The sequence below is a fragment of the Opisthorchis viverrini genome (assembly GCF_000715545.1).
Source record: "Opisthorchis viverrini unplaced genomic scaffold opera_v5_276, whole genome shotgun sequence".
In the NCBI taxonomy this organism is placed as follows: Eukaryota; Metazoa; Platyhelminthes; class Trematoda; order Opisthorchiida; family Opisthorchiidae; genus Opisthorchis; species Opisthorchis viverrini.
Window position 1 is genome coordinate 40,517 of NW_008751931.1, and position 25,964 is coordinate 66,480.

At 41.8% G+C, this 25,964-nt stretch overlaps 1 protein-coding gene across 1 annotated transcript in view; it reads left to right on the top strand.

Annotated features, from left to right (window-relative positions):
• Window positions 1-552: 552 nt before the first annotated feature.
• The window catches only part of T265_14825 (hypothetical protein), a gene marked incomplete at both ends in the record, with an annotated part of 57,359 nt that continues 31,947 nt past the window's right edge, over window positions 553-25,964 (top strand). The window contains 6 exon segments of the mRNA XM_009175457.1: window positions 553-705; window positions 741-839; window positions 844-962; window positions 979-1,129; window positions 19,531-19,626; window positions 22,754-22,876. Coding sequence (XP_009173721.1) covers window positions 553-705; window positions 741-839; window positions 844-962; window positions 979-1,129; window positions 19,531-19,626; window positions 22,754-22,876 — 741 coding nt within the window.

Consider the following 25,964-nt stretch of genomic DNA (forward strand, 5'->3'; position numbering starts at 1 on the left):
AGACAATGAGTCTCCAGGAAGAATCGTTCGGGAGAAGATCTGTGTCCAGGTTTTGTAACTAAGATGCAGATTAGAGTTTTGCTTCCTTGTTCAATGGTCTGTAACCGGTCAGTTGGCATTTCCGAATAAATAACTCCACAGCGAAGGCCTTCTTCCTTTCGCTAGTAGTGGAGCACCATCACTCATAACACCCCAAACGGTAAGAGAGGATGAAAAAGAAACCAAGCCAAAAGACACCAAACCGTCTTTTGATCGTGGGAATCATTGTCAATTAAACTACTTTGACTGTTGATAATGCTTTAATTAAACAAATTGTACCCTTGACCTCCAATTTGTCCTACACAACGTTTTCAAACAGAGCGCAGGAGATAGCGCGCCAGAATGGGAGCAAATCAGTCTTTAAGAAAATCTACGATGGAAGATGGTAACTAACTTGCCTAAGAATGTATTTTAAGATGATCTTACAAAAACATATTTGAACGACGCAAAAGTTCAATACTTCTATCGTTGGGCCACTGGTGAATCGGTGGGTTTGGTTTGTGAGGTTTCTCAATGGGATATACACATACTTTTCAGAAAAGGGCATCCCTATCAGATTTTAAAACCATCAGAACTCTCGGAACTGGTTCATTCGGACGTGTGCTCTTAGTCCAACTTAAAGAGACAAAAGCATTTTTCGCCTTAAAAGTCATGGACAAAGAAAAAGTAAGTTCGTTGCATCCATTTGATTAAGCAATCAGATAGTGAAGCTCAAACAAGTTGACCACATCCTGAACGAGAAGCGAATTCTGGCAGCCGTCGACTTCCCATTCTTCATCAAGCTTTTCTATAGTTTCAAGGTAGATGTTCGTAAATAGCCTCTTCCCTAAATTGATTCAGAACGAGCACTATCTGTTTCTCGCTCTGGAGTATGTACAGGGTGGAGAAATGTTTTCCCATTTAAGAAGGCGTGGAAGATTCAGGTGAGGCTTAGTAAAGAAAGAAATCACTAATTCAAGTCAGTGATTCGGCAGCAAAATTTTACGCAAGTCAGGTTGTGCTGGCTTTCGAATACCTTCACTTCATGGAAGTTTTGTACCGGGACTTGAAACCTGAGAACATTCTACTGGATCAGCATGGATATATAAAGGTTTGTAAAAAATATCCGTCCAATGCTTTAATTATAACACACAGTCTAACTTGGTAATGTTTTGGAATATTGGTAGCTCGGGTGTATTGGTTGGTAATTGATCAGGTGGCTGTTGGTCTGTTCGCCGAGCTTGGCAATTGATTTGCAATTGATTTGCACCATTCGAGGAGACGTCTTCGGCGCGCACTTCTTCTTCAGCGCACTGAAGGTGTCTCCTCGAATGGTGATGAAACGTTTGCAAATCAATTGCCAAGCTCGGCGAACAGATCAACAGCCACCTGATCAATTACCAACAGTCTAACTTCTTAAAATGCGCATATGTGAGCCCTCAAATAACTGGCGATAACCCTTCAAAAGTATTGTTTTCTTATTATGGAGGGCAAACAGTAAATCCGATTGCAGTGACCGTAAAAACTAAACCGTTCCGGGTATTCATAAAGCTGCTAAGTTGGAGGACAATTGTGAAGTTTTAGTCCATGGAGAGTTTTTCACACCACCCGAGTGTTTGCAGTGTAGAAAAGGTAGAAAGATCTGCTTGCGGATTAACCACGACTATCCTTCGGCCTAATGAGTTCATACTGCTTCTGTCAGTAATCGGAAATTTTGAGGTGAAAAACTCGGTGGGTTTCGTCCCCTAGCTTCCAATGTAGACTCTACTGACATGTGACAAGTGAAGCTCGCCAAATAATGACACTTTTCGAAATAGTGGCCTTTGAGAATTGCTATGGCAGGTGAAATAAACCTTCTGACATGTTGCGTTTTTCAGATCCGCGACAGAATTCTAGTTGTGAAGCGTTTGAAAAGATTCTACAGGGCGTTCAGATGTAATATTCTTTTGGTGAAAGCTGCCATGTTACCAAACGGAGGCACTTCGTTCAAGATACTGCTATGTCACTAGAGCGGGGGCAGTAGTTCAGGTGTTAGAGTTGCTTTTGAAACGAGGTTCTTTCGTTTAGTAAGTTTGCGCGATAACCACTGCACGTTCCTGAAAGAAAGCTTCCCTGCAGTTAGGAGCTTGACTGCTGGTGCCTGTTAGAGCAAGGCGACTTTCTTTGAAATCAGTAGTACCTGTCCAGCGACTCTTGTCTCAATAGTCCAGGTGACCCAAACTGCAGTCGTTACTGTCTGCAGCAGAAAGGATTTAATATGATTAAGACTCGCTACAATGGATGGTAATGAAGAATGCAGAATCCACTGCTCTCGATCCTTCAGTTAGGTAGGCTGGCTGAGGTATGCCTAGTGAAGTTTTAGGGGATATACTCTCTTCCTCACTTACATTTAGCATCTCCTTCAAAAAAATATCCATGATCTCAAACTTCCTGTTTCCAAGAGGGATGTGGGCGAATATTTTCAGATTGGAAGGCGGTTATGAGAGAAAGAAGATGCACTAACCTTTAGTTCTTTTCATTCTCGTCAATCTTTTCGATGGCCGTTGCGTGCATAGAAACGACTTTTGTGAGTACATGAACTATTACGTCTTTCGGTACACAAAGTGAACCTGAAACCAATTGCAATTATATTTCAAAAATGGTTCAGATCTAAACGCACGGATGGGAATGGCGTTGGAAAATCATGCAAGCGCACGAACAAGAATGGTCTTGGAAAATCTTTTAAACCGTTCATATCATGACGTACATAGTGGTTTCCACAGAGATGGCACAACTAAGCTCAAACCAGATTGTTAGCGTCGTAAAGAAAATAGTACTAAAAGGTAGACTAAAATCTGCCTAAGTAAAGCAATGCATGCATCTTCAACTACAGACAGAAGACTCGGTTAAGTCAATTGCCAATTATACTTTGCATACGAATGTGCTGCATAAGGACCCTTCAGGCTTGGTTTCACATCCTTTTAGAGTTTGCGCAATACTTGTCACCCAAATCGTATGGGGCTTCTAGAATCTCTTCGACTACCCACTTCTCATTCTGAGGAATCATTTAATTACCTTTGGATAAAAGTGAAATTTAGAAAGTTTAATCAGTGGGAAAGACAGTCTGTCATTAATGCGCACAACAAAATGATCATGATCATTTGCTCTCATCTTATCATTCATGACTTCCATTTTTATGGAGATTCCTTTATCGCTGGTCTCAATATATGTGGATCACCTAACTTCGAAAACTCTCACTTTTCAACTATTTTGTTTGATAAATCGTAGGCATGGGTATGATAGCCGAAAACATATTTTTTAAAATCTTTTTTCACAAAAATGCGGCTTCTTTAGTCTTCACTATTTTTGTGAATTATGTACCCTGAGGAGCATTTCTGACCACAATGGGCGAAGCAACAATAACTTACTCCGTAGCCTACAAGAGATGTACGGCGTGCAACATTAATTAAACCGTTTTCGAAGGGTTTTGAAAGAAGTACACTAAATGATATTAAACGATGTCACATTTTTCCAGTTGTCTCAGCGCGGCAAATGATTTGATCAGAGAAGGTCAGAAGTTCACCAGGTAAAGCTGAGTCAACATGCGTCTAGGTTATGTCTAACAGAATAGTTTGTGAACACAGGCTTTCGACAGCAGCGTCGGTTCTTCAGATTTAACTGCTCGCCAAACCAGTACCGATTTCACTGATACAGAATACAGGAAATGACATGATGTGTGTCACCGGCCGTCCAATGTTTTGCTGTTGTAGGGTGTCATATCAAGCACATACAAATAATATAAGAAAAATGTCTGTGTTCTGCGTCTGCTTGTACTCCGAGACTGAAAGCGTCAGTTTCTTAGCGGACACCTGAATCACCCTTCAGTTCCTACTGGTGAATTTCACCAATCATATACAATCTCCTTAGTTCACAGTACTGCAGTGGAGAAAAGGGGTTTTGTTTACTACAGCATTAAAACGCAGATTCCCAAAGAGCGACAAAGAGCGTGAACAATAAACTATCCATCGCGGGTGTTTATCGCGGAGTATTTATGATTTTTTGTCGTTTCGTTAGAAATATTTAATTGCCGTTCATTTTGAAGCTTCATCCCAGACGAAAATATCAGTAGATTTATCGTGCACGCTGAACATGCATCTCGAGCTTAAGTGAAATTCTGGAACCTCCGTCATTTTGTTGCACTTTTGCATAAAAGTGGCTCCTTTTTTCTATCTTCTTGTTCGGGGTTACGTGAAGACTATTAAATATACATTCAAATAAGAAGGGTGTTTAAAAAGCTTACTTTGAATGGCGCTAAAAGAAGTCTTAAAATCTGGATGAAAGTCACCGCCCTTCGAGAAAAGCAGCCCAGTACGCCTCAACAAGGTGGCAACGGAAATAAAAATCCTATTCCTCCAATTAGCAACACAACAAACGCAACCAAAATCTTTGATGGTAAATCATCCCCAACGTTTTAAAAGAAAAAACAGTCGAACTTGGTGCTAAGTTTGTGGAAAGTTTATAAACACTGAGACAAAGGGCTATTCTCCTTCTAAAATTAAAACGAATAAATTCTTTGCTGATATTAATTTTGCATGAGAGATTGATAGAATCTGGCGAAGTCTCAAACGTACTCAAGTTTAGTGGTTTATGAAAAGAGTCGATCTCAGTTGCTCTTTTTCCCCTAAAAGCGATTTAGCCTACGTTCTATTTTTGGTTCTTCTTTTTTAAACTTCGTTTTGATTTGAAAATCAAGCGCTTTGGCCAATTTCCGCATAAAACCTGGCGACAGCAGGGTTCGAAAAGGATCTGGTTGGACCATTTTATCCAGCTCTGAAATCAGTGCATTAGTTGAGTGCTATGGGCTTCCGCTCGCTTAAGATAACTGGTTTAGGCAACCAATTAAGCCCCATATTCATAAGCGGCGTGGCAATAAAGTTTGCCGCACGTCAACAGCAACCGAAATAATTTGGCCTGATAATCACTTACCATTCTTCTGCTTTTTGTATGCACCTTTTCAGGCAGTTTGACATGTTGATTCAAGAATTCATTCCAACTTCCGTGTCTACCGTAAAATGACTGAAGAGAACTGAAACAAGGAGTCTTGTGGTTTGACAGTTTTATGCCATCCAAGTACCAAATTGTGCCTACATTTTGGGAGGTGTAAGCCACCTTAAACAATAGTGGTATACGTGAAATAGCCTTGTATGTGGATCGGAGTCACGAAATTGTGCACGTTTCCCACTCGATCTTGCCAGGTATGCTCATGATGCCGCATGGCCTGGAATCCCCGGTGTCAGACTGACTCTTGACTAATTTCTTATCCAGTGACAATATAATCATTGATAACCGTCCAGTATCAACAAAATGGGCTAGTGCCATCAGGGTTTGAGTACCGGCTTTGCAATGAAAGCCGATACCCATGAGTCTGGACCATGTATGACCGCATGGGCTGTCTGCCCAAGTTAGTGAACCTCGTAAATGCAGTCCTGTATGTGATATCATATTTAGTGTCCAGTGTGGGTAAGCTCTAATTAAAGGGGATATCGTGCATTCAGAAACAAGTGAGCGTAAGGTGTTTCATAAAAAATCAACTGCGAATCCCAAAGGCAATCATGATGTCACATAACATTTGAAATTTTACAGCCTATAATTGGGAGCAGACATAGGAAGTACCATTTCCAGCAGCTTTCACGAGTGATTTTCATTAGTAATACCACTGTCAATCTTTTTTCCTAGTCATCCGGGTCTACGTTTTTTCAAGACTCCCTGGTTTGTGCCTTCTTTTGTTATTTGAGCTTCGGTGATCGCAGTTTGTTACCAGCGCTGAAATCTCCTTAATTTTTTGGTTAGAACGCTTGATGGTCTCTGCCTCAGAGCATCGGTATCTGAATATCTGAGTGTAGTATGTTCGGGAATTGTTGCACACGTGTCCTGTCAAAGTCTGTAAGCCTAAATGTGATTTTCCTTATATCCGTTCCATATTTGGTGTACCTGACCCTTAAACACGGTAAATTAGTTTTAAAAGCGAACTATTATATTTGTTTTTTGATGCTTAAAAACATCACATTGTTACTGTTTAAAAGACATTCCCTTATTTGGAGTCATCACAAGCCTATAAATGGGAGTACTTTCCGGTTTTCCAAAAACTACATAGTGTAACTACATTTCTCCTGATGAATGAATACCGTTGTGCACAAAAAGGATTGGTTATCACCTTTACTATTACAAATGACGATATTTAAACTAGGGTGTAATAATTTTGGAGTCTATGTTTTTGGGGTAAGACCCTATCAAGTCATATCAAAGGTTAGCAACGTCAAATTAATTACGAAGGAGTGCAAAATACACAGTTTGAGCTTTGATACCTGGTGGATAAATGACCCGCGTGGATAGCGGAAGTCGTTTTTTAACGTCAGACATCAGTGTTCATTAAGGTCATTGAAAACCCCTTAGCTACTCCCCGGTAGGGAATGGCCATAGGAAAACATAATTTAATATCTCGAATGTTGCACCAATCAAAACGTGAGACGGTTCCTGTAAAACATACTTAGTGGGAGAATATTACGGACCTGCTGTTCATCTGAATCCCATTAGCACTAATTGAATTTGCATATGAATGCATTTTTAGCAGAGAACATTGTTGTGGTGATGCCAACGTGTTAAACAGGGTGTATTAGTGAGTTGGGTGACTTTACTAGGTCATATAAAGCACAAACCCAGGCGGCACATCTCAGACGTTGTATATGGCCAAGGCTGGTGACGACTGGGTCATCAGACGCAATCTATATGTTTGTTCATTCATACCCAATCGAAGAAAATACTGGTGCAGCTGATGAAGTTGACAGAGTGGGTGGGCAGAGATTTTGAGTCACTCAGCGTGTGTTCGCCGTATAGTCTTGCAAAATACTACCGGTGTATACGCTCATTCAGTCTGTCGCGTGGATCCCGTTGAATCAGGTAAGAAACTAGCGGCTCCTTCATAGTTTATCGTCCGGGTTCCGTCGGGTAGTGAAAATCGTGTGCGTTCCCTGTATTCATTGATTCTAACCTGCGGTTTCCTGAATATTTGCCCGATATACTAGGTGGCATATTCTATTCACCTAATATGGTGAAAACAATTAATGCATTTTTTTGAGTCGATGGTTTGTTTTGTTAAACAAGATGTCTCTGGACCATGTTATCTAGTATCATGGTCTTTAAATTGCACCTAAGGTTTCGTTGCTGTAGGATATACCCACACAAGCTTTCTGAGTTTTGTCTCTCCGTAGTTTCGTATTATTCGGAGATGTGATACATGTTTTCGGATGGAGTCCTTTGGATATCCATTTATCCGGGCACCTGCTACAAATTATTAGTAGTTCTTCTTTTTATACGTGAACACAATCCATTGATCCTATCTATGGCTGACTTGCAAACGTCTCTTCACCGTACGAAGAGACAAAATGATCAGAGCAAGGTTGGGTTGGTACGTTCCCTTTGCCCGTGTGCTTTCAATTGGCATTTGAAGGCTATTTATTATCTCTTAACGTGATTGCCCAGTTGAGTGACGGTGACAGTTTTCTGTCAATTTGTCGGTCCGTTAGTGATCCTTGTTGTGTTGTGGTCCGTGTTTCATTGAATGGATTGATTGTCGCGATGCATTCTGTTTCAGTAGTTTATTCGTTCGTTTTGGTTGGCTCATTCGGGAGTTGCATTGCGTTGTGGCCTGAGTTTCGTGATACTGATTACTGGGTTGCACTACCCTATTTTCTCCACTGTAACGACTGGTGTCCTTGCATCCGCATCGGCAAACAAATTAGAAGCCCCTCATCAGTAACCAAAAAATCTCACCGGAGCACATTACCAGCATCCACTTCTACGACGAGCATAATTCTATGGGACTTGATACAACCTTGGTACCAGATACCAGGGAGTGGGATTCTTTAGCTGTGATATGGATAAGGCTTTTCGTCATATCCATTTCATTCTCTAAGCTGTGCTTGAGATCACAAATACGTGGGGACTAGACGGAATGTTGAACAGGGAAACGAAGTAGGCAAATTGGGAGAAAACTGTTAGCAACCAGCAGGATCGGGGACAGGAAGTAAAGTGTGGCTGATAAGACGATGGGTGGGTTTTTCCCACTGACACACAACATCGTTTCTGAAAGTTGCTAAATTCATGTCCATTTACGGGATGAGTCAAATCACACAGAAATGTTGCTCCAAGGAATCTCTAAATGTATTTCAACAACATCTATTCCATCTGCGTGCATAGGTTTATATCCCTCACCACAAAAAATGCCAACATCAAATTTGGTTCTCAACCAGAACACTTAACAGCCAACGAATATCGGTTTTCCAAATCTTGAAATCTCCCTCGAACACTGTATTAGAAATTTTTAGCACCAAGCAGATATGATAAACCTTCATGCACTAAACTACAAATATTGACGTCCCCGTCACACTTATTCAGAATCACGGATGACTGGGCTTAAGTCTTTCACCTAGGTGCTTGCAGAGTATTTACCGGGAATCCAAAACGTAAAACATACCTGACAAAATGTGCAAGATTCATCATATACGTGTTTCACAATGGTCACAAAAGGGCTCTTAGATATCAAGAGCCTTCGGTATCGCTATATTTCGTTTTTAAAACCGCAACTTTACAATAGTGGTGACTGCAGAATTGCATACAACGTATATGAGACGAAAGATTCAAAAAGTGTAAGTAGAAACCTGCAGGAATTCTCCTGCTTCAACTAAAAGCAGAGTAATTTGCGCACACTATGATTGAGATGAGGATGAGATCAAAAGACATGAGTGCAATTCCAGTGAACTTACACCACAGCAGGTCGATGGGAAACTACAAACGTCACATTTTATACGGTCCGTCTCACAAAATGCACTCAAACTTTATATCCTCCTTAAAAAGCCGTTTTTTCCTAAATATAAGGACTTGATTCTTGTGCCACTTTTATAAACAAGGCCTACTGGTACGAACTGTTAAAACCTATCGTGTCCCGTTTCGTTTAATGTCTTCCGCAAATGACACTTCAGGTGACTGTGCCACCCATACTTTGGTCTTTATACCGTTTTCACGTGCAATTGGTAGAGATCGGTAGGCCAGAAAATACTGAACGGAATACGGCACCGGTTGGCCGAATAACCCACCTTGTAATGGATTCTTCATAGAAACGTCTGTGTGTGCTCATTACCGTAACGAGCAATAGGATATAAGTCTTCGTATTTTATAACTCTCTTTCTAAATTTCCTAGGTCACAACGCAGATAGGTAAAAAGCTTACTGTGTCTTGGAATGAACTGGCCAACGATAGCGACGAACGTCCACTCAAGTCTATATATAGATGACCATATCACTATACAGCTCATTCCTTATACAAACAACTGGAAAATTGAAGAATCAAAAACCGATGAAACGACTTGCATTTCAGGCTATCCTAGCCAACTTCTGGGAAGTGGGGTCTTATTGTATCAGTCCCATCAGTGTGCTGCTACAAAAGTCATGAGTGGCTCTCAATTAGCCCACTCTGAATCGGAGAGTGTTTCATGCGTGGACAATGTGAGTCGCGGTTTGACAACTAGTAAAAGGTTCTTTTAGCAAGAAAGCAGCCAGTGAATATTTAGCTGGGGGAAGAAGAGTCAATAGGTCCAGCCCTCAAATTTCTATCAATCTACATGAGACTACGAGTAATTGGAAAAACAGTGTTCAGTAACATGGTAGACATGCCCTCTGCGGACAAATGATGTGAGGCGTCTTCAGGTTTTTGACCACCGATGCCTCAGAAGCATGGCTGGAATGCGTCAGCGTGTTAGTAACGGGGTGCTTAGAAAACGGCTTCCTGGTTGTGCTGCAGGCACTTCAATCCGAGAAAACATCCAGCATCATCGAATACGATGGCTTGGTCATGTGCTACGCATGCTGTCTACAGAGACGAGTGTCGTTCTCCGTGCCTCCTTCAAGATGGCGCAAACATGACTTGGCAGAAAAGAGTGAAAGGGATCACGAAGAGTTTGGGTGTTGTTGGTGTTGTACGACTTCCAGGATGTGGTCTCAGTGACCCTATCCTTGATTGGCTGGAGACCTTGCAAGAAATGGCGGCTAATCAATGTCAGTGGCGTTCGTGCTGTCAGTTTCTTTCCAGGTTGTTTGATTGAGCGATTGGAGGTGTAGGCAGCTCAGAATGCTTGACATAGGCCAGAACTAGGTCCCCCTCCCCCACCCTTTTTCTCCTCTTCTCACTCCAGGGGTTTTAATATAATTATATATATATATATATAACTGCATGAAGGTTTTCATTGTACGGCAGCGGAGCATCACTGCCAACTCTGATGTTGCTGTTTTTGAGGGTGATAATGTCAGTCAGCAGCAGTTAATGAACGGATTATATCGAAAATTATGTAGTATTAACCAGATATATGGCACAGTCCGAATGCAGAAACGCACCATCCTGAAGAATCATTCTTCGAGTTCATGGCGCTGGAGAAGAGAACAGACGAAACAATAACTGTATGAATAAGGTTTTAAGTTTTGCAACATTATCTGTCCATTCAATCCATATAGTCGTTTACGATATCCGGCTGGGGACTGCATCAGCGATTGTTTGCCACAAGCCGTCGACAAACCAATCCATTCGTGTTTCCTAAGAATCTTGGCCAAAGATGTCGACTTTCTGGCCACCGACGTTCATTGAGAACACAGGATTGGTAATGTTGGGGCACGTGATCTCGTTTTTGGAAGAGAAGTTGTGAAAGCCCAGAGAATACGCGGGGTTGGTCAGGTGCTCTGACTGCTAAAAGCCTATGTGCCACACTAAGCTTCCTTCTTTCAAGAATGTGCAAGGTGGCAATGGACTATGTTAAAGCAAATTGCAAAATAGAAGCAAATTTCAGGACCCATGATCGGTAAACCTGGTATCAGGAGCTGCTGCAACCTATCAGAACGGGTCTAATATCTTGGAATATTTTCACAATTGACCCCATGAAGTACACCCTAATGGAAAAGTATGGAAAAATTGTCCTTGATGCCTAGACACGAAAATGAAACTGACTTGTAGTCATAGTACCAGACTTACAATCCCAGGTTGCTAATTCCAGCTTTGTCCTTCAAAATTCTATTTTCTCCTGATGCTCCGGGCCCCATTGACAAGCAAGGCTGTGGCGAATTAAATCAAATGAAGTCCGAAAAAGGTATTTTTAGGAGCGTTTGACGAATTATCGGACAGTTTCAGCCACCCGGGCTTTCCGTTTTGTAAAGCTATTTGAAATGGAGTACGCTGTGGATTTCTGTAGACAGCTACAAACCGGTCAGCACCATTGCTGAAAAATGAGTGTTTTGGGGCTTACGGTGGGGCTTCTTTTTCTGATTATTTTAATACGCAGTATGTCGCAGCAGAGCGAAGTCCAGTTTCCGGAAAGTCAATAATGGTGATGTTAAACTCATATGAAATATGACATTGGTAACAATATTCACGCAAATACTACTTTGTTACTTAAAACAAGCAACAGCAGGACAGCAATTTTCGTTTCTACTTCCACCTTTGTATAAGCAGTTTAAGACGCTTTTCGTGTCTACTTTGAAATAAAAGTGAAACTATGTTTCAGAAAAGTAAAGTCCATAAAATACACTCTTTTGTACCAGCGATTTCAATAATGTGGTCCTTCTCCAAGCCCCTCTTATACTACTTTGTCTCTTAAAAGCAAAGTATCAAAACCCGTGGTAGAAAACGTGCATGCCAAATCAAAACTCGTCTCAGCTGCAGTCACCACTTCCTCTCATACCATGCTAAGGTGTGGAAATTCTGGCTCATCACTGTAATGACGACACTACATATTATAAACTTGAGGGTGTATGTGTAGTCCACCATCGTCTTCGACGATCAAACGAGTTTATTGGATAATTCATATTATGTGAATTCATTAATAACCGGAAAAAGCCACAAGTCGGGATGATTGATAATAGTTTTACGTACTTGTGTTGAAACGAACAAATTACAGGCTATTTGTTGTCAGATATTCATGAAGAACACCTAATGAAATAGTTATAGGCAATCCTCGATCTAGAGTTGGTTTATATTAGGTTGCAAAATATTCTTCCTGGTTACTCAGCTCGGAAAGTACATTGGTTTGTTAGCATTTTGGATAGTGTATTTGAAAATGTCCGAAGATTGACATGGAATATTTTGTTAGCGAGATACAACTACAGATTTCTGATGAACTGTACTCAGATAGTGGATGAGGTACGCTTTGAAAATTGTACTGGTGGGTTCTTTTTACCACCAGACTCAATCTGTTTATAAGCGTATGACTTCAGGAAGCAGAAATTGTACCGCAGAAGCTAAAGACATAAGTAGGATACAACACAAAAAGCAGTATAACGACTCACTAAAATTATATTTATTCTTCGAGAAATACACTCATTTGCAAATCAGTTTGGTTTTCAAGAGAGACTCAACTAAATCTCTCGTTTATGATGTTCTAGTTATTCTTTCTTACTAAACGGAAAAGCTATTCTGAATTTGCTTCTTGTGGGAGAGACTTGCATCCTTTTTGGGCGACTGAAAGTTTGACTAATACTGCACAGTGCAGGTTTTTCAGAATGCCTGCTGTTGGCCAGCACTTCCCCCTTCTATCCAATCGTCTTTTCTTACTTCAAGACTTCAGATATGATTTGCCAAGATCTTTCAATATATGGCTTTGAGGCACCAGTGTCCACACCAATGTTTCTGCTTCTGATAATGAACGTGACAGCTGGAAACAACATAACACAGTTTTTTAATAGTTTTTCTACATGCAGTAAAAGAGTGGAAGTCATTTCATAATTGACTCACTCTGGAACAGTGCCTTCTAATCTAATCAGTCGTGATTGGTATCATTACCCGTCGGTCAGCATCATTATCATCCGGAATGGTGATGACTGCATTGAACAAGGACATAAGAAATTCTGGCGCTTTTTGTTCGAAGAGACTGTGTAGCGATGACGTCAGGTTTTCGTCATTCACCAGGATTTTCCATCACTGTTCGTAGAAAAATAGGGATGGGGTATGCGCTCAGTCGCCAAGGATGCCAAGAATCGTACTTTGCCCTCGCACTTCACATTACTAAATATGGTAAATAACTTCTAAATTGGCAGCACTATTATTTCTTTCGGCGCAAAGACCCACTCACGGTGTTGATGTGAAGAAAAAAACTGAAAACTGTATCCATACTCCACAAGCGACAGTATTTTCGTTTTACAAGTAGACAGTAAATTAACCTTTCAGGTAGACGAGTTATCATGCTTGTGAAAAGTTGAAAGCTTCACGATGGGATATTCTTAGCGAATATACTTTACGCTGTCACTGCCACATATCCGTTGTCAGCTTCCGCATGATGCGCATATTCAGGATGTGCCGTTGAATAAGTATGATTTAATTTTAAGAGAATTATTGAACGTATTTTGCAAGGATCTCAAAAGTGCATGTAAATAGCTGTATTCTATGGCCACATTTCTTACTTTTTGCCCAGTTAAACTAGTCACCTCTTTATCTTAAAAATCAATCAGCGTAGTATTAGCAAAGGTGATAGTAACCGTCCACAGTCCGCTTTGATTCAGAACTGCTCGAATGGCTACGATGCATCAAGTTTAAAACTCATTAAATTATTCATTAATTAGTTTATTTAGTGCACCAGGGCCGTCTCTGTTCGTAAAATCCTGCTACTCTTCGGATTGGTATGTCTCACATTTATGACAGCTTTGGATACTATTAGGTAAATAGCGTCACTGTCGGCAGTTATTGTTGTTCATTTCATTTTGTGTGCTCACCAGAGTTGTTTTGTAACCATCCTCTAACGCAATAAACCTGGCGTCTGTTGTTTCCATTGCCTAAGATTTTTTAGCAATATTTTGACCTTTGGCTTTAAAGGAAGCTATTTAGCCAAACAAATGTGTTTGACGATGTCCATATGAATGCGGTTAGCCATTTCCATCACATTTGAATAATCTAACCTTTAGGGAAGCCAGTTAGGTTCAGATCGCTAGTCTTTTACCATGCATTTCATGGTTTTCATCCTACCATCACAGTAGTCAGGGGTTTTGGGGGTCATGTGGCAGAGCCGATTGGCGCATTCGATCAAGTCACGTGTATTGTCCACATGAATGCAGTAATTGACCGACTGACCGTGTCCGTTCATCATCACTTGTCGGCTGCTTTGGTTTGAGCGTTACAGCTTCACGTGATACACTGGCCGGAAAAATCAAGGATCAATACTGTAACAGTTAGTAAGCAGAATTTGACATTTGAACTGTACTGTCAAAACATTATGGGATAAATTATATACCATGACAGGAATAGTTGGAAGTTTGACTCACTATAAAAATCGAAACACGGGTATCGAGTAACCACTTCGGATACTGGTAAAAATGTGTTTTGAGTCAAATGGCTGGAAAGCGTTCTTGCTACCAAGTTGAATTGAACTACCGCGTCGAGGCGGAATATAGGTAGTTCGGGTGCACTGCTTGGCTGGTGGTCTCTTCACCGAGCTTGGCAGTTCGATTGCAAAAACGGCCCACCCCACCTCGCTCTGACGATGTTACCTCAATTGGTGATGAAATATCTACAATCCAACTAACAAAATCCGCAAACTAATCAACACTCACTCACACCGTTGTTGAGCAGTGCTGGTTGGAGCCCATCCGGATCAGCAGCCGGATGGTGCTTCAAGGGAGAATGGCATATTTGCGATTCATAAACTAGTAAATTTTAGATACTATCCTGGATGACCTCATTCATAGCCACCTTTTCCGTCCCGTTTTGTGTATTAGCTGATAAGATTTCCGGAAATCTCCAGCTCGTTCATTTTTAGCGCACTTTGATTCTACCGGATTACTCAATTTGCGCGAAAACTACGCTTGATCAGACTCCTAGGATCCCGTGCGGTTAAATTATGCCGAGTGTTTGATAGGATACGATATCTCACATCGACCACAGATAATCTGAAATCCAGTGTTCACTTGGTGGAACCCCATAAACCCCACTTATCAAGTTCTCTGTCATACTAGTGAAGACACTTACCTCGTCTCACGCACGATAGGCGTCTTCTGAGAATGCGGCTTTTAACGCTTTGCATAGGCTCGTTTGATAAAACTGTCTACCTTGTGGATTAGAATGATTTTCGACGGTCAAAAGAGGAGTGTGTATCATCGGTCTTCACGGGAAGAACTTAGAGGACTAAGGCATGTAAATTGCATGACCCGAATGGGTGTGGGCGGATCAGAAAGGCCAGCAGTCTAGAATAAAGCCTGGATACTGGGTGCTGATGGCTGTAGTGTCACTCAGGTTCCATGGTTTTCACTCACTGGCCAGCTAATTCTGTTGGCTTACCCTTACGCATAACCCGGAATCAAATGACGGATACTGTTTCCGCTAGCCGGCATTCAAACAGCTTGATCATAGCTACTTTCGTGTAACCAATGATACCGGGAGTTCTCGCCCAAGGAGCTGAGATCTTTAACAATATTGGTGTAATCCCTCCACAGTAAATACAGAAGTACCCGAAATTCACAGGCGTTAGCACCTGGATGATAAGATTTCCGTAATATTGGCTGCTGTTCTACGATTCAGGTTTTCAGATGTCTATCGATACAGTGTCCAGAAAGTGCACCACAGCAGCTTGTTGGCCAGTCTGAATCGGAGTTTGCACACCAATGGCCCCGATGAAAACAGAGTATGAGTTCTGACAAGCAAACACAAAACGGTGGCGCGCTATTAGTCAGTTTTTTGGATATAATACTCATCTTTCAACACTAGTAATTTTTGGGGCACAGGAAGTGAGTTGAGAGACAATATTGAGGAAGTAAGTGAATCGTAAGTGACTACGTGTTTTAGCTCACCCTGCTGATTGCAGTAAATAAGGCCATCTTGATGAAGACACCATCCATCGGTTGACGCAGCATGAAATTATTGGTATTATTACTCTCATGGTTGTGTACTCGCGCAAGCCTAGGTAGAAGCGCCATTAAGGACCTCAACCAAAGCCTTTGATGCTAATAACTTGTTGGTATCAGACCAGCAGCGCGGTAGAAATTTTGTGGGACATGTCATCACACATGTTTCGACCCACAAATTTGACGGCCAGGAGGCTGTTAATCTGACTTCCATCCACTGAGCAACCTAGTGGGGGAGGCTGTGCGCGTGTCCCAATGATGGTTTCCTGTATAGCTGATTTATTCACAAATCGTCAGAACACGGTGCAGGCTGTCCGTGGCGGAGTAACAACAATGACATAAAAAAGATGCAGTATAATTCTAGAGTTCCAAAGGCTTTTTCGAAAGGTGGTAACGTTGAATCGGGACAGACCCATGCATCTTCCTCGCCAACCGCTCAGATATGTACTTTAGCATGTACTAGAAACCACTGTAGCTAGTTGCGTGATTGATTCATTATCATCAACTGCTGTAAAGTGTTTGTAGTTGTCACAGTTTCGATCTCCGATGACTTGGGAAACTAGGGGCGGATAGATGCTCACTGGAGCAGTAGCCGATACGCTTGATGTGCGGATCCAGGAGTGAGAGTGAATTTTCCATTGTTGGGATCGGGACGAGCTACTCATTAAAGGTGATAGATTCGGCGCCTCCCCGCGCCATCGGGACAGCAGCTGGACCGTCTCTCTCAATGTCCCTGAGGAATTAGTCTTGTTCTCGGACTGTTTGAAAGTGCTTTCGACTAGTATGCGACACGTGTGGACAGCTCATCCTTACTGGATTGTAAATTCTCCCCAAAAACCACTCAACGTCCCTCAAAGTCATTCATTTGCTGTCCCCACCAGACAACGGTGGTTTTTCCGTTCTCTGCTTGCAACTACTAGGTTTATGGCCCACATCAATAGGCCAGGAGCACCGTAGCGCCAAATCTTCGGCGCATATACTGCTGTTTTGCGAAATGCCCTTTAGTCTTTGTCCGATTGGCAGCGCAGTCATTACCTAAATCAAATAACTAATACAACCACACAGCTAGGCTAATTTCTCGGCTCGTTCGTAAGCATAAGGTTCCGTCTTGGTCTATCAAGCCCTATGGCAGTACTTCACATTTTACATGTGCAAAGAATGTACCAAACCGTTTGGCAGAACTATTTAGTTTGTTTGGTAATTTTTCCACGTCCCGGCGAAGTCAGATCCGAGAAGACCTGTGATGTTTGAAGATTTGACAACTTTGATAGAATGTCCTTGGAAAATTTCAACTCCACAGGTACCAGAGACTGGCAGTGAGTGATCGGACGAAGGTGGTGAAAAAAGGTTGCGGACATTACGGGATGTAGCAAGAGCTTACAACAGTCAACAGACTTCTCCGTGCGGTACCTAAAGTGGGGGGGGGTGGCAGAATGTTATGGGACATCTTTGCCTCACAGACACCGTCATTATGCCAGATGATTAATTTTCATGTCGAGATGACAACCAATATTGATTGTTAGCAGCAGCGTCCCTGTTCCAAAATCTGTCAGAGACTTACACAACCATCTTAGCTTTCACGGATGTCTCGCACCCTGTCCATCGAGACTTGGAAAGAAAATTCACGAGGCCACTTTTCAATGTCACAGGTACCTAGCCAGTTTCACAATGGCTTTCACCGTGTTCGTGTACTCTTTCCGAAGATTCTCAAAGAACCTCATCTTCGGTTTCGAATGGGAAAAACTATCATTTCTGATTCAAATATTGCAGGTAGAAACGGAAAAATGCTTGTTTTTGTCCTCATTCCATGTGACGATCAAAATATCCGGTCGAATGCGCTGGAAGATGAATTTCAGAGATAAGTGCTGGGTTACACGTGAATTTTGACGCCAAACGAAATGGAAAGTTCAAGCCAGGGAAGGAAGACAAAATGCATGGAGCCATCGTTGGGTACGAATATTCCGAGATATCTGGCAAACTAGAGGAGAGATATGAGGGAAACTGGGGAAAGAATATGATAACACTAACATGCTTTTACATGACTATCTTTCTATATACACATTAAGTTGCTTCATTGTAGGGTATCACATGTTTTAGGGCACTTGGGGAGATTTATTTTCCCATTGTCCATGTTTACCGGGATCGACGGTTTTTACCTTAAGTTTCACTGCTTGGATTGAAATCCTGGCAGCAAACAGGTTACCCTATTTACCCAAAGGAAATCGCCATTTATTATTAACTGGGTGGCAAGTCTTTTTGTTTGTACTTTAAGGACCCATTTTCCAGTCTGCAGGTGTCATATTTACCACCCATGCACGTCCCTATGTGTTGGGACGGCTTTGTACCGGTGGATTTATCGAGTAGTGTCCATTATATAATCATCATGAATCAATTCGGAATGAACGGGCAATTGTAGGTGTATTTTTTCCAGCACACTCCGAGTTTGTCGCGAGGATTTTTGAGTAAACTGACCAGTGCCATTATGTTCTTCAATCTTGCTGACCACAGAATAGACAAGATATCAAAATTGTGCTCTGAGACTAACCACTCAGTGTGAACAGTCGGCTGCCTTTGCCGCAACGTTTGATCGCATTGTGGTAAAGCGCTATTGTAGCAAAATAATTTTATGCAAAAGGTGTATCTCCTGAAAATGGTGAACGATTTTAAATGTCTCATTAAGAAAAGTCCTGACCCCATCTGACTGCATGGCAAGTTTTAGAGCTGATTTTATCCTTACTTCAGCTTTTGACCACTAAAACAGTTATGTGAACAGATTTTCTTCCAAACGCTGTTCAGGATAGCTGCTTAATGGTATGACGTGCCGATACTTTGGTTTGAAAACTGCATATGTCCTTTTTGGACATATGCGCCATAGTCAAAGCTTAAAGAATGCATTCTTCAAGTGAGGCGTCCGAGTGAGGCACCATTACAGAACAACACTCAGCCGAGGTATTTAGAGGAGTAGATGAGCACACCCCTAACCTGTATATAACAAACGCCATGAGGCGAAATCCCTGTCCGTGAAATTAACGAAAAAGATGGAAAAAATGACATTCCCTAGACATCCAAATGCAGTGCTTTTAACTAAACCCGCCTGTAGAGTTTCTATTGTGATTTATACAAGTCACGCTTTGTAGGTATGTGATTTTCACTCTATACCGACCGAAGATGTGGGAGGTGGTAGGATTGTCTCTTAAATCTGGTTAATCAGGTCACTACGCACAGCTAAGTTCAGCGTGCTTCCACCAAGGTCTTAATTTTACTTATTTTTCTTCTTGTCCCTTGTGTTTAAGTTTGAGGGGCTGTGGCTGAAATGTGATAATTAACTGACCTCATAAATGGTAATCAAGTGACGTTCTGTAGTTGGAAGTAACAGATGGAACCCTTGTTGTAATTTGCGAGTTTTTCACTCTGTTGGGGTGTTTAATGTAGCCACAATGTTTGCTGTCGCTGTGATCGTAACCTTCACGGAATTTATAAGGGCTACTTTTTGGAGACAGAGAAGTTATTTCAAAACCATATAACGTGGTCCAGCCTATGGCCACTCAGACAACCCGAGCATAGACGAAAGGTGACTAATAAAGTTGGCTGCATCCTATTTCTTCTTCAGATAGCAGACTTCGGTTTTGCAAAGCACGTGAAACATCGAACTTACACACTATGTGGCACTCCGGAATATCTGGCTCCAGAAATAATCAAGAGTAAGGTAAGTGACTCTTTGTTACTGTATATAACCTAACTGCCTCTTAGTTACTTCAGGTAATCGGTCCATCAGAAGTGACATTACCTTGGGGAAGGGGGAAAGTGAAAAATTCCTTGGTGGATAGCTTACAGAATTTCGTTTTCTCATGGTTAATTTATACCTTTATTCCAACTGTTTTACGATATCAAGAACAGCTCTTATTGTTTTTGCAAAATGCCTGATTTCGCGTTGGGGCTCCTATGGATATTATCCCAGGATACTCGGGATTGCAATTTAAGAAGCCTAGATTTCTTGCGGTCTAGGTACTCACGCAAATCTCCAGAAATATGAATTTTCAGACAAATGCGTAAAATTCGGTAGCGACCTCAAACACAATGTGTACAGGTTAGCCGGAGAACTAGTAAGTTTAAGTGCACTCAAAGTGTAAAATTTTTGTTGCCTGAAAGTTTCTACGGAGACTAAATGGTGGGCATAAAAAGTTGGCCTATTGCCACAACATTTCGAACCATTTCCTTCAAATCGAACATCATTCAATTATTGAGTGGATGTTTATTACGTCCAAGTCATAAAAGCGGATAACCACTTGGTACAGCGGGGAGTGGAGCGACATATTTTTTGACTTAGGTCAAAGCACAGCCGATTGGATGTAACCGACTATTCTGTTGTTGGAAACGCAACTCAGGAATCATAACATTTTCCATTTTCCACATCATAGTTGTCCCGGGCAGCGATCGAGCGTTTTTCTTGTCAGTTCCGCTCAGAGCGTTCCCTTCCACTGAGAAATGCCACACCAAACTGAACTCAACTTTTATGCGAAGACAGATGATGGGAATTTTATGTTGGAGAGCACACTCAAATAAATTAATTTGCTGGGGCTACATACGTTGGAAACTGAACAAAATGGTGCCGTTTCCTGCGCCCAAAAGAGACGTGTTCGCTTCGTGCAACGTATCAGTCACACCAAGGATGCTAGCCTTTTTAATACTGATACGTCGATCTTGGCAGGGGAGACAGAACACTGTTGGCATCAGTCAGGATACTGAGCTCATAAAGGGGTCGCTTCGATCCATTCCTTAGTTTGGATGATAAGGTAGTGGTACGTATATATTGCCGACAAATCCTTACTCTTTTCTAGATTTCAAAATGGATTTTCTCCCATGTATACCGGGACAAACAGAAATGCGAACTTGGGAGAGACGGAATTAGTGAAAAATATTGCACCTATGAAATTGGTAAATATACTTCGTGCCCTATGACCCGAAAAGTGCGGTTTTCAAGAAGTCTTTTCAAAAAGCAGTGGGATTCTTCACTTCCGTCTGCTTTGTTTCTTCCAATTCAGATTTGCAGATAGCCATTTGGTTCATACTTTATTAGAACGGTATTCTAACAGTCAAAGCAACAAGAGATAAAACATCATAGAACGTTAACAATGAGGGTGATATCATTTTTTAAGCGAATACCGTCAGTGTAAATGGGATACTGGAATTTATCAGCATGCGAGCAGCACTTGCTGGCTGCATCATTTTGAAACATCATCTCTGAAGCTAATGAGCCTTATGGTTGTAGTATTTCTTTGACTGTAAAACACTGCTCTTAAGACATTAGATATTTTATACGACGTCTCATTCTAGCTGGCTGTGGTATGTTGGGGTTGAGGTGGCGCTTAAAGCCCTTTGTACTGCATCAGAATTTATTGGACAGTAAATTAAGGTGGTCCTGGCTTGTACTACGCGGGTCATTCCTTTGTCACCCCCAGAAGAGATATTACTTTCTGCTCTCAAAACTTTTCAAAGAAATACTAGCAGAAAACAAGGGATGAAATCAATGTGAAATGAAGGTGAAGAAATTGTTGTCAGGTCTTCACGACGTCTTAGCTTAGTTCCGCTTAGTCCTTCTTGCGACTGATATGTAATTCATGATGATTCTGCTTTAAAGCTGGACTGTCTGTTGGCTTGCCCTCAGTGGATCTAGCAAGGAGTGCTTCATCGATCCCACTGATGGCGTCTCACTTTGATGGACGCCTAGATGAGGTTAAGTCACTGCTGCTGTGATATGTAGGTATCTTGTTCTTGATTGTTTCCCACAGGGACATCATGATTTTTCGGTATACGGCACCCTCCATTCACTTGAACTTCTAAGTGAGACATCAGTTTTATGATTATCTTGCAGTTGAGTGGCAGTGCTTTCTGTTGACTTACTCCTGTGGTGGTGACGATGATGACGATGATGACGGTGAACTGAACTGTGCACCTTTGCACAAACAGAGAAATTATCAACACTTTTTAACTGGACGACAAAAGATGTCTAGTCAGAGCGGTTTGTAACACTCCCAACAAGTAACCTTTAAAATTCTGCCACTTACAGCTGCAAAACGGGGAGCGAAAAACAAAATTATACCGAATACCATTGCAAGTGGCCCTCCGACAGAGCAGTAGGAGGCTGCTAGGGCAAAACCCGTTGCACACCTGCTAGCATTGCAGCGAAGAAATAGCGCGATACCAGCCGGTCTGTATGGTCTACGTAAATGAAATGACGCTCTCAGGATGGACAAACACTTAACGGAAGGGCTATTTCGGTTGGATCCATAAAGCGCCGAAAGGAGTGATGTCAAATCAAGCGACACTAAAGTTAATATGTTCATGTGGCTTTAAACAGTCTATTAGTACATTAGGATTGGGGATACAACAGTATAGACGCAACACATCATTCATAAGGTTGCCGAGAACTCTAACAGCACGCGACCGGTTTTGCCCTTCTTGGTTCTCACCGGGTAGGCGCAGTTCTCGCGTTTGAGTCAACCTTATGTTCTCCTTGAACCCAAGTTGGGCAGGTTTTGAAAAATACACTAAATTCTACATCAATTTGGTTTTGACGGAGCGCTCAGTTGCAACCCAGCTGAATCTCACGTTTATGAATTTCTTAAGCAACTTAATGTGCGGCATCAGGCCGCCGAAGCTCAAAAGTTATTGCGGTGGCTTCAGCGCTACAACTCTGTGTGCCTCTTTCAAGCCATTTTCAGTTATTAGTCTTCATTCAGCTCACTCTTTTGGGCTAACTATTATGCCCTGAATATATCCTACGCTACAATTGGTTTTGTCCAACAAAATCTCTGAATTTCTCTATATTACAGGGCTATACAAAGGCGGTGGATTGGTGGGCGTTTGGCGTCCTGGTGTACGAAATGATTGCAGGTCATCCACCATTCTTTGCAGACGAACCCATTCAGATTTATGAGAGGATCGTAGCGGGTCATGTGAGTTGGAATTGTTCGTATTTGAGCAAGTAGCTTTTTATGGTTCGTCTTGTTGGAACAACCGTTAGCTTACAGTCTTATCAGAGCTGGTTTGTTTCAAATGCACGGACTTCTGTAAAAATGGACGACAGTATTCGATGGTTTTACAGTTGGTGGCTCCTCTGGTAGTGTCATTAACCGAATCGATTCTACTCTGATCAACCTATATCCCACCAAAGCATTCTTTGGGGATGATGAATTCAACCAGTGAATATGAAGGAATCAGTTATGAAAGCGAGAGCTGTTGGACAACATTCTTTTCGGATAAGGAGCTGCTTGACGATCCTCTCAAGCTGTTAAACTGCCGTATGTACTTAGCCCGCTTGAGTTCAGAAGAGTAGTCCACATCCATAAATGACTAGGTGTCTGTCCGTTATAACCTCGGTACCGCATTTGGAAAAGTTAAAAAAGGAACATGGGAGTGAAAACAGTGGTCAGTTTTTCCAGCTAACGCTGTCTTGCACTGGTAAGGCGCTCCCTGTTGTTCATTCCAATGCAGAGTTTTCCTAACCTATCCGTAGTAAAACAGACCTTCATACTGAAAGTAGCTACATTTTATTTTACTAATAAGAAGTGTATTACTCTGTGTCCGAATGTCTGCCAGTAACGATTTTTGGTTCATTGCTACTCATGATAATAGTGGTGGGTACTGCGCTTTTCTAGTCTCCAAGTATTGGAAACAAGCAGAGTAAAGATTACATGTTTCGATAACAAAAACTGACAGATTATGTAAACTTTGTAAGGCAACGTACGTGTTGCCGAGTGTTCTATGCCAAAAAATTGACGGCTGCATTACGATCTGACTACCTGCAATAGCGAAGATCAAAAGTATGTGCAGAGTATCTCCCTGTAACTCATTCAGGGCAGGCTAAACTAAATCATGTATTTTCTAGGTAAGCTGGAAGCCGTGATCGCAAAATTCACCCATACAGAAATTCGCCATCTCAAAACTTGTCTTGCATAACTAAGGACTTCAAATTTGTGGTCATTTACTTGCTCAACTTTCAGTAGGAGGAAGTCAAGCAAGTGACGTGAAACTAAGTGCAAAAACTGAAAAGGGGTGGCCACGGAGAAACAGGATACTAGACCCCCTAGGAAAGCTCTCGAGAAAAAACGTCTCCACCGAAGAACTAAATCTGAAGGGATGAAGATTCCCACTCCTTTTTTCAATTTTAAAAGCACCAAACACCGCAAAAAAATGAGAGGAACCAATATTCTGTATTCCAGGTTAACTTTTTTGCTAACCAAGAAGAGACATCGCAAAGCAAACAGCGTATATCACTGACCCATACTTCTTGGTCTATCAGAGTATCATTTTCATAGGCATAGCTGACATCCGCCTAACCGATATACTGCTATCAAATGTAATGGATGTGACGAAGGTAGAAAGCCCGGTAGTCAAAATACCGCGTGACGGAAAATCCATTTTTCGACACAGATGGTTCATCATGTGAAGGCCGTACGGTTTAGATACCATAAAAATGGGCTAAAAACAGTCCACTCGGTTACTATTATGGTGGAAAGGAAGCTTGTTTCTACTGGTCTATCCTGTGGAAGTGACATGATGGCAGGCTTGACCAATCATCGAATCCACATATCCTTGCATCGTACATCTGCGGCGAAAACTCCGCACTCTCACAATTAACCGAAAAGCTGTTGTACTAGTACCGCTTATTTTTTAAAAATTAATTTAATGATGTATCTTGAGTGGGAGAGTCAGGAAACAATTTGTTCGTCAGTTGCCATTTTACTAACATTGTTCAATTTATTCAGGTCATGCCATTGTGGAGGTCAATGCATATGCGCTAAAAAGCAAACACGAACTAATTTCACCGATGGAATGAGGAGTACAGACATCTGGATTAAGGTCACCAGCGTAGTGGCTTTGGGCTGTAGGGAAAGCAGTTTGTACGTTTTTAGTGAGACTGTGCACGGAGATGTGTCTATGCGTATGTCTACGGATGGAGTGGACCTCAATGTTTTCAGCGTGTGCACATGGAGTTTTGTGGTTACGGGGTGAGGTCACGCAATTTGATAGTGATCGATTGGACCACGGGTAGATCGCGCGACTGTATTTTTCCTGCGTTGTTTGACCATTCACTGTAAATGATGCGAAATGAATCATCGGTGCTGATATATTTGGGGTTAAATAGAAACAGGTGGCCTATGGTGCTGTACTTATGGAGATAGTGTTGTCAGCTTTCGGACATTTCCTCCACCAACTTATAGTCGATCAGCAGCACAATAGTGGATATACTAGCAGGCATGCACTAGCAAGGTATACTGCAGACACTATCCATCACTTTATAGGTTTGAGGTCGTGTACGAGCGCAGCGAAGCTTGGCAGCAATGAACTTTCTATTTATGGTCTTGTGAAGTCTGAATGAATGTCACTTTTGAGCGGGAGGCCAGTTATCAAGTAAGCATTGCGGCGACCTCAGTCTCAGGTACTGATTCAGGTTTTGCTTGAAAAAAACACCGGGAAAGCCATTCACTCCTTGGACTGTCTTCGGTTGTTCTACACTCTTCTTACAGAGCGTCCTTGCGGGGCAATTTAAGTGCCTACTATTAAAACAGCGAACAAACACCAGCATTTACTTTAGAAGTTAATTTGTTGCCCCGATAAGACGGACTTTTTAGATGGCGAAGGAAAAACCGCCAGGACTCTTTGTATGACCAACACCAAAGAATTAGATCCACCGTCATCATTCTCATTAGCAGTGGACACAATACACACGTGGATACTGCTGTGTTGCTTTAGGATAAGTTTTAGGCAGTAAAAGGGCTAGAATACTGGCAATATAGCGCCGACAGTAAATCTTCAACTGGATGGAGTGTATAGTGGAACAGCTCTTAGCTTCACTCCTGTTAAAGTGAGCTAGCGATAGCCTCCAACTTGAGCCCAATACAGCATCTTTGGAGTGCTAATAAACTGTCTATTGAGAGACCGGTAAAACAAGTCTAATCATAACATTTTGGATCTGATTTGAAGTCCTCCGTCCGTAAACTCATTGAGGTCTCATAAAAAATCGGCAGTTGCGATGGGCAG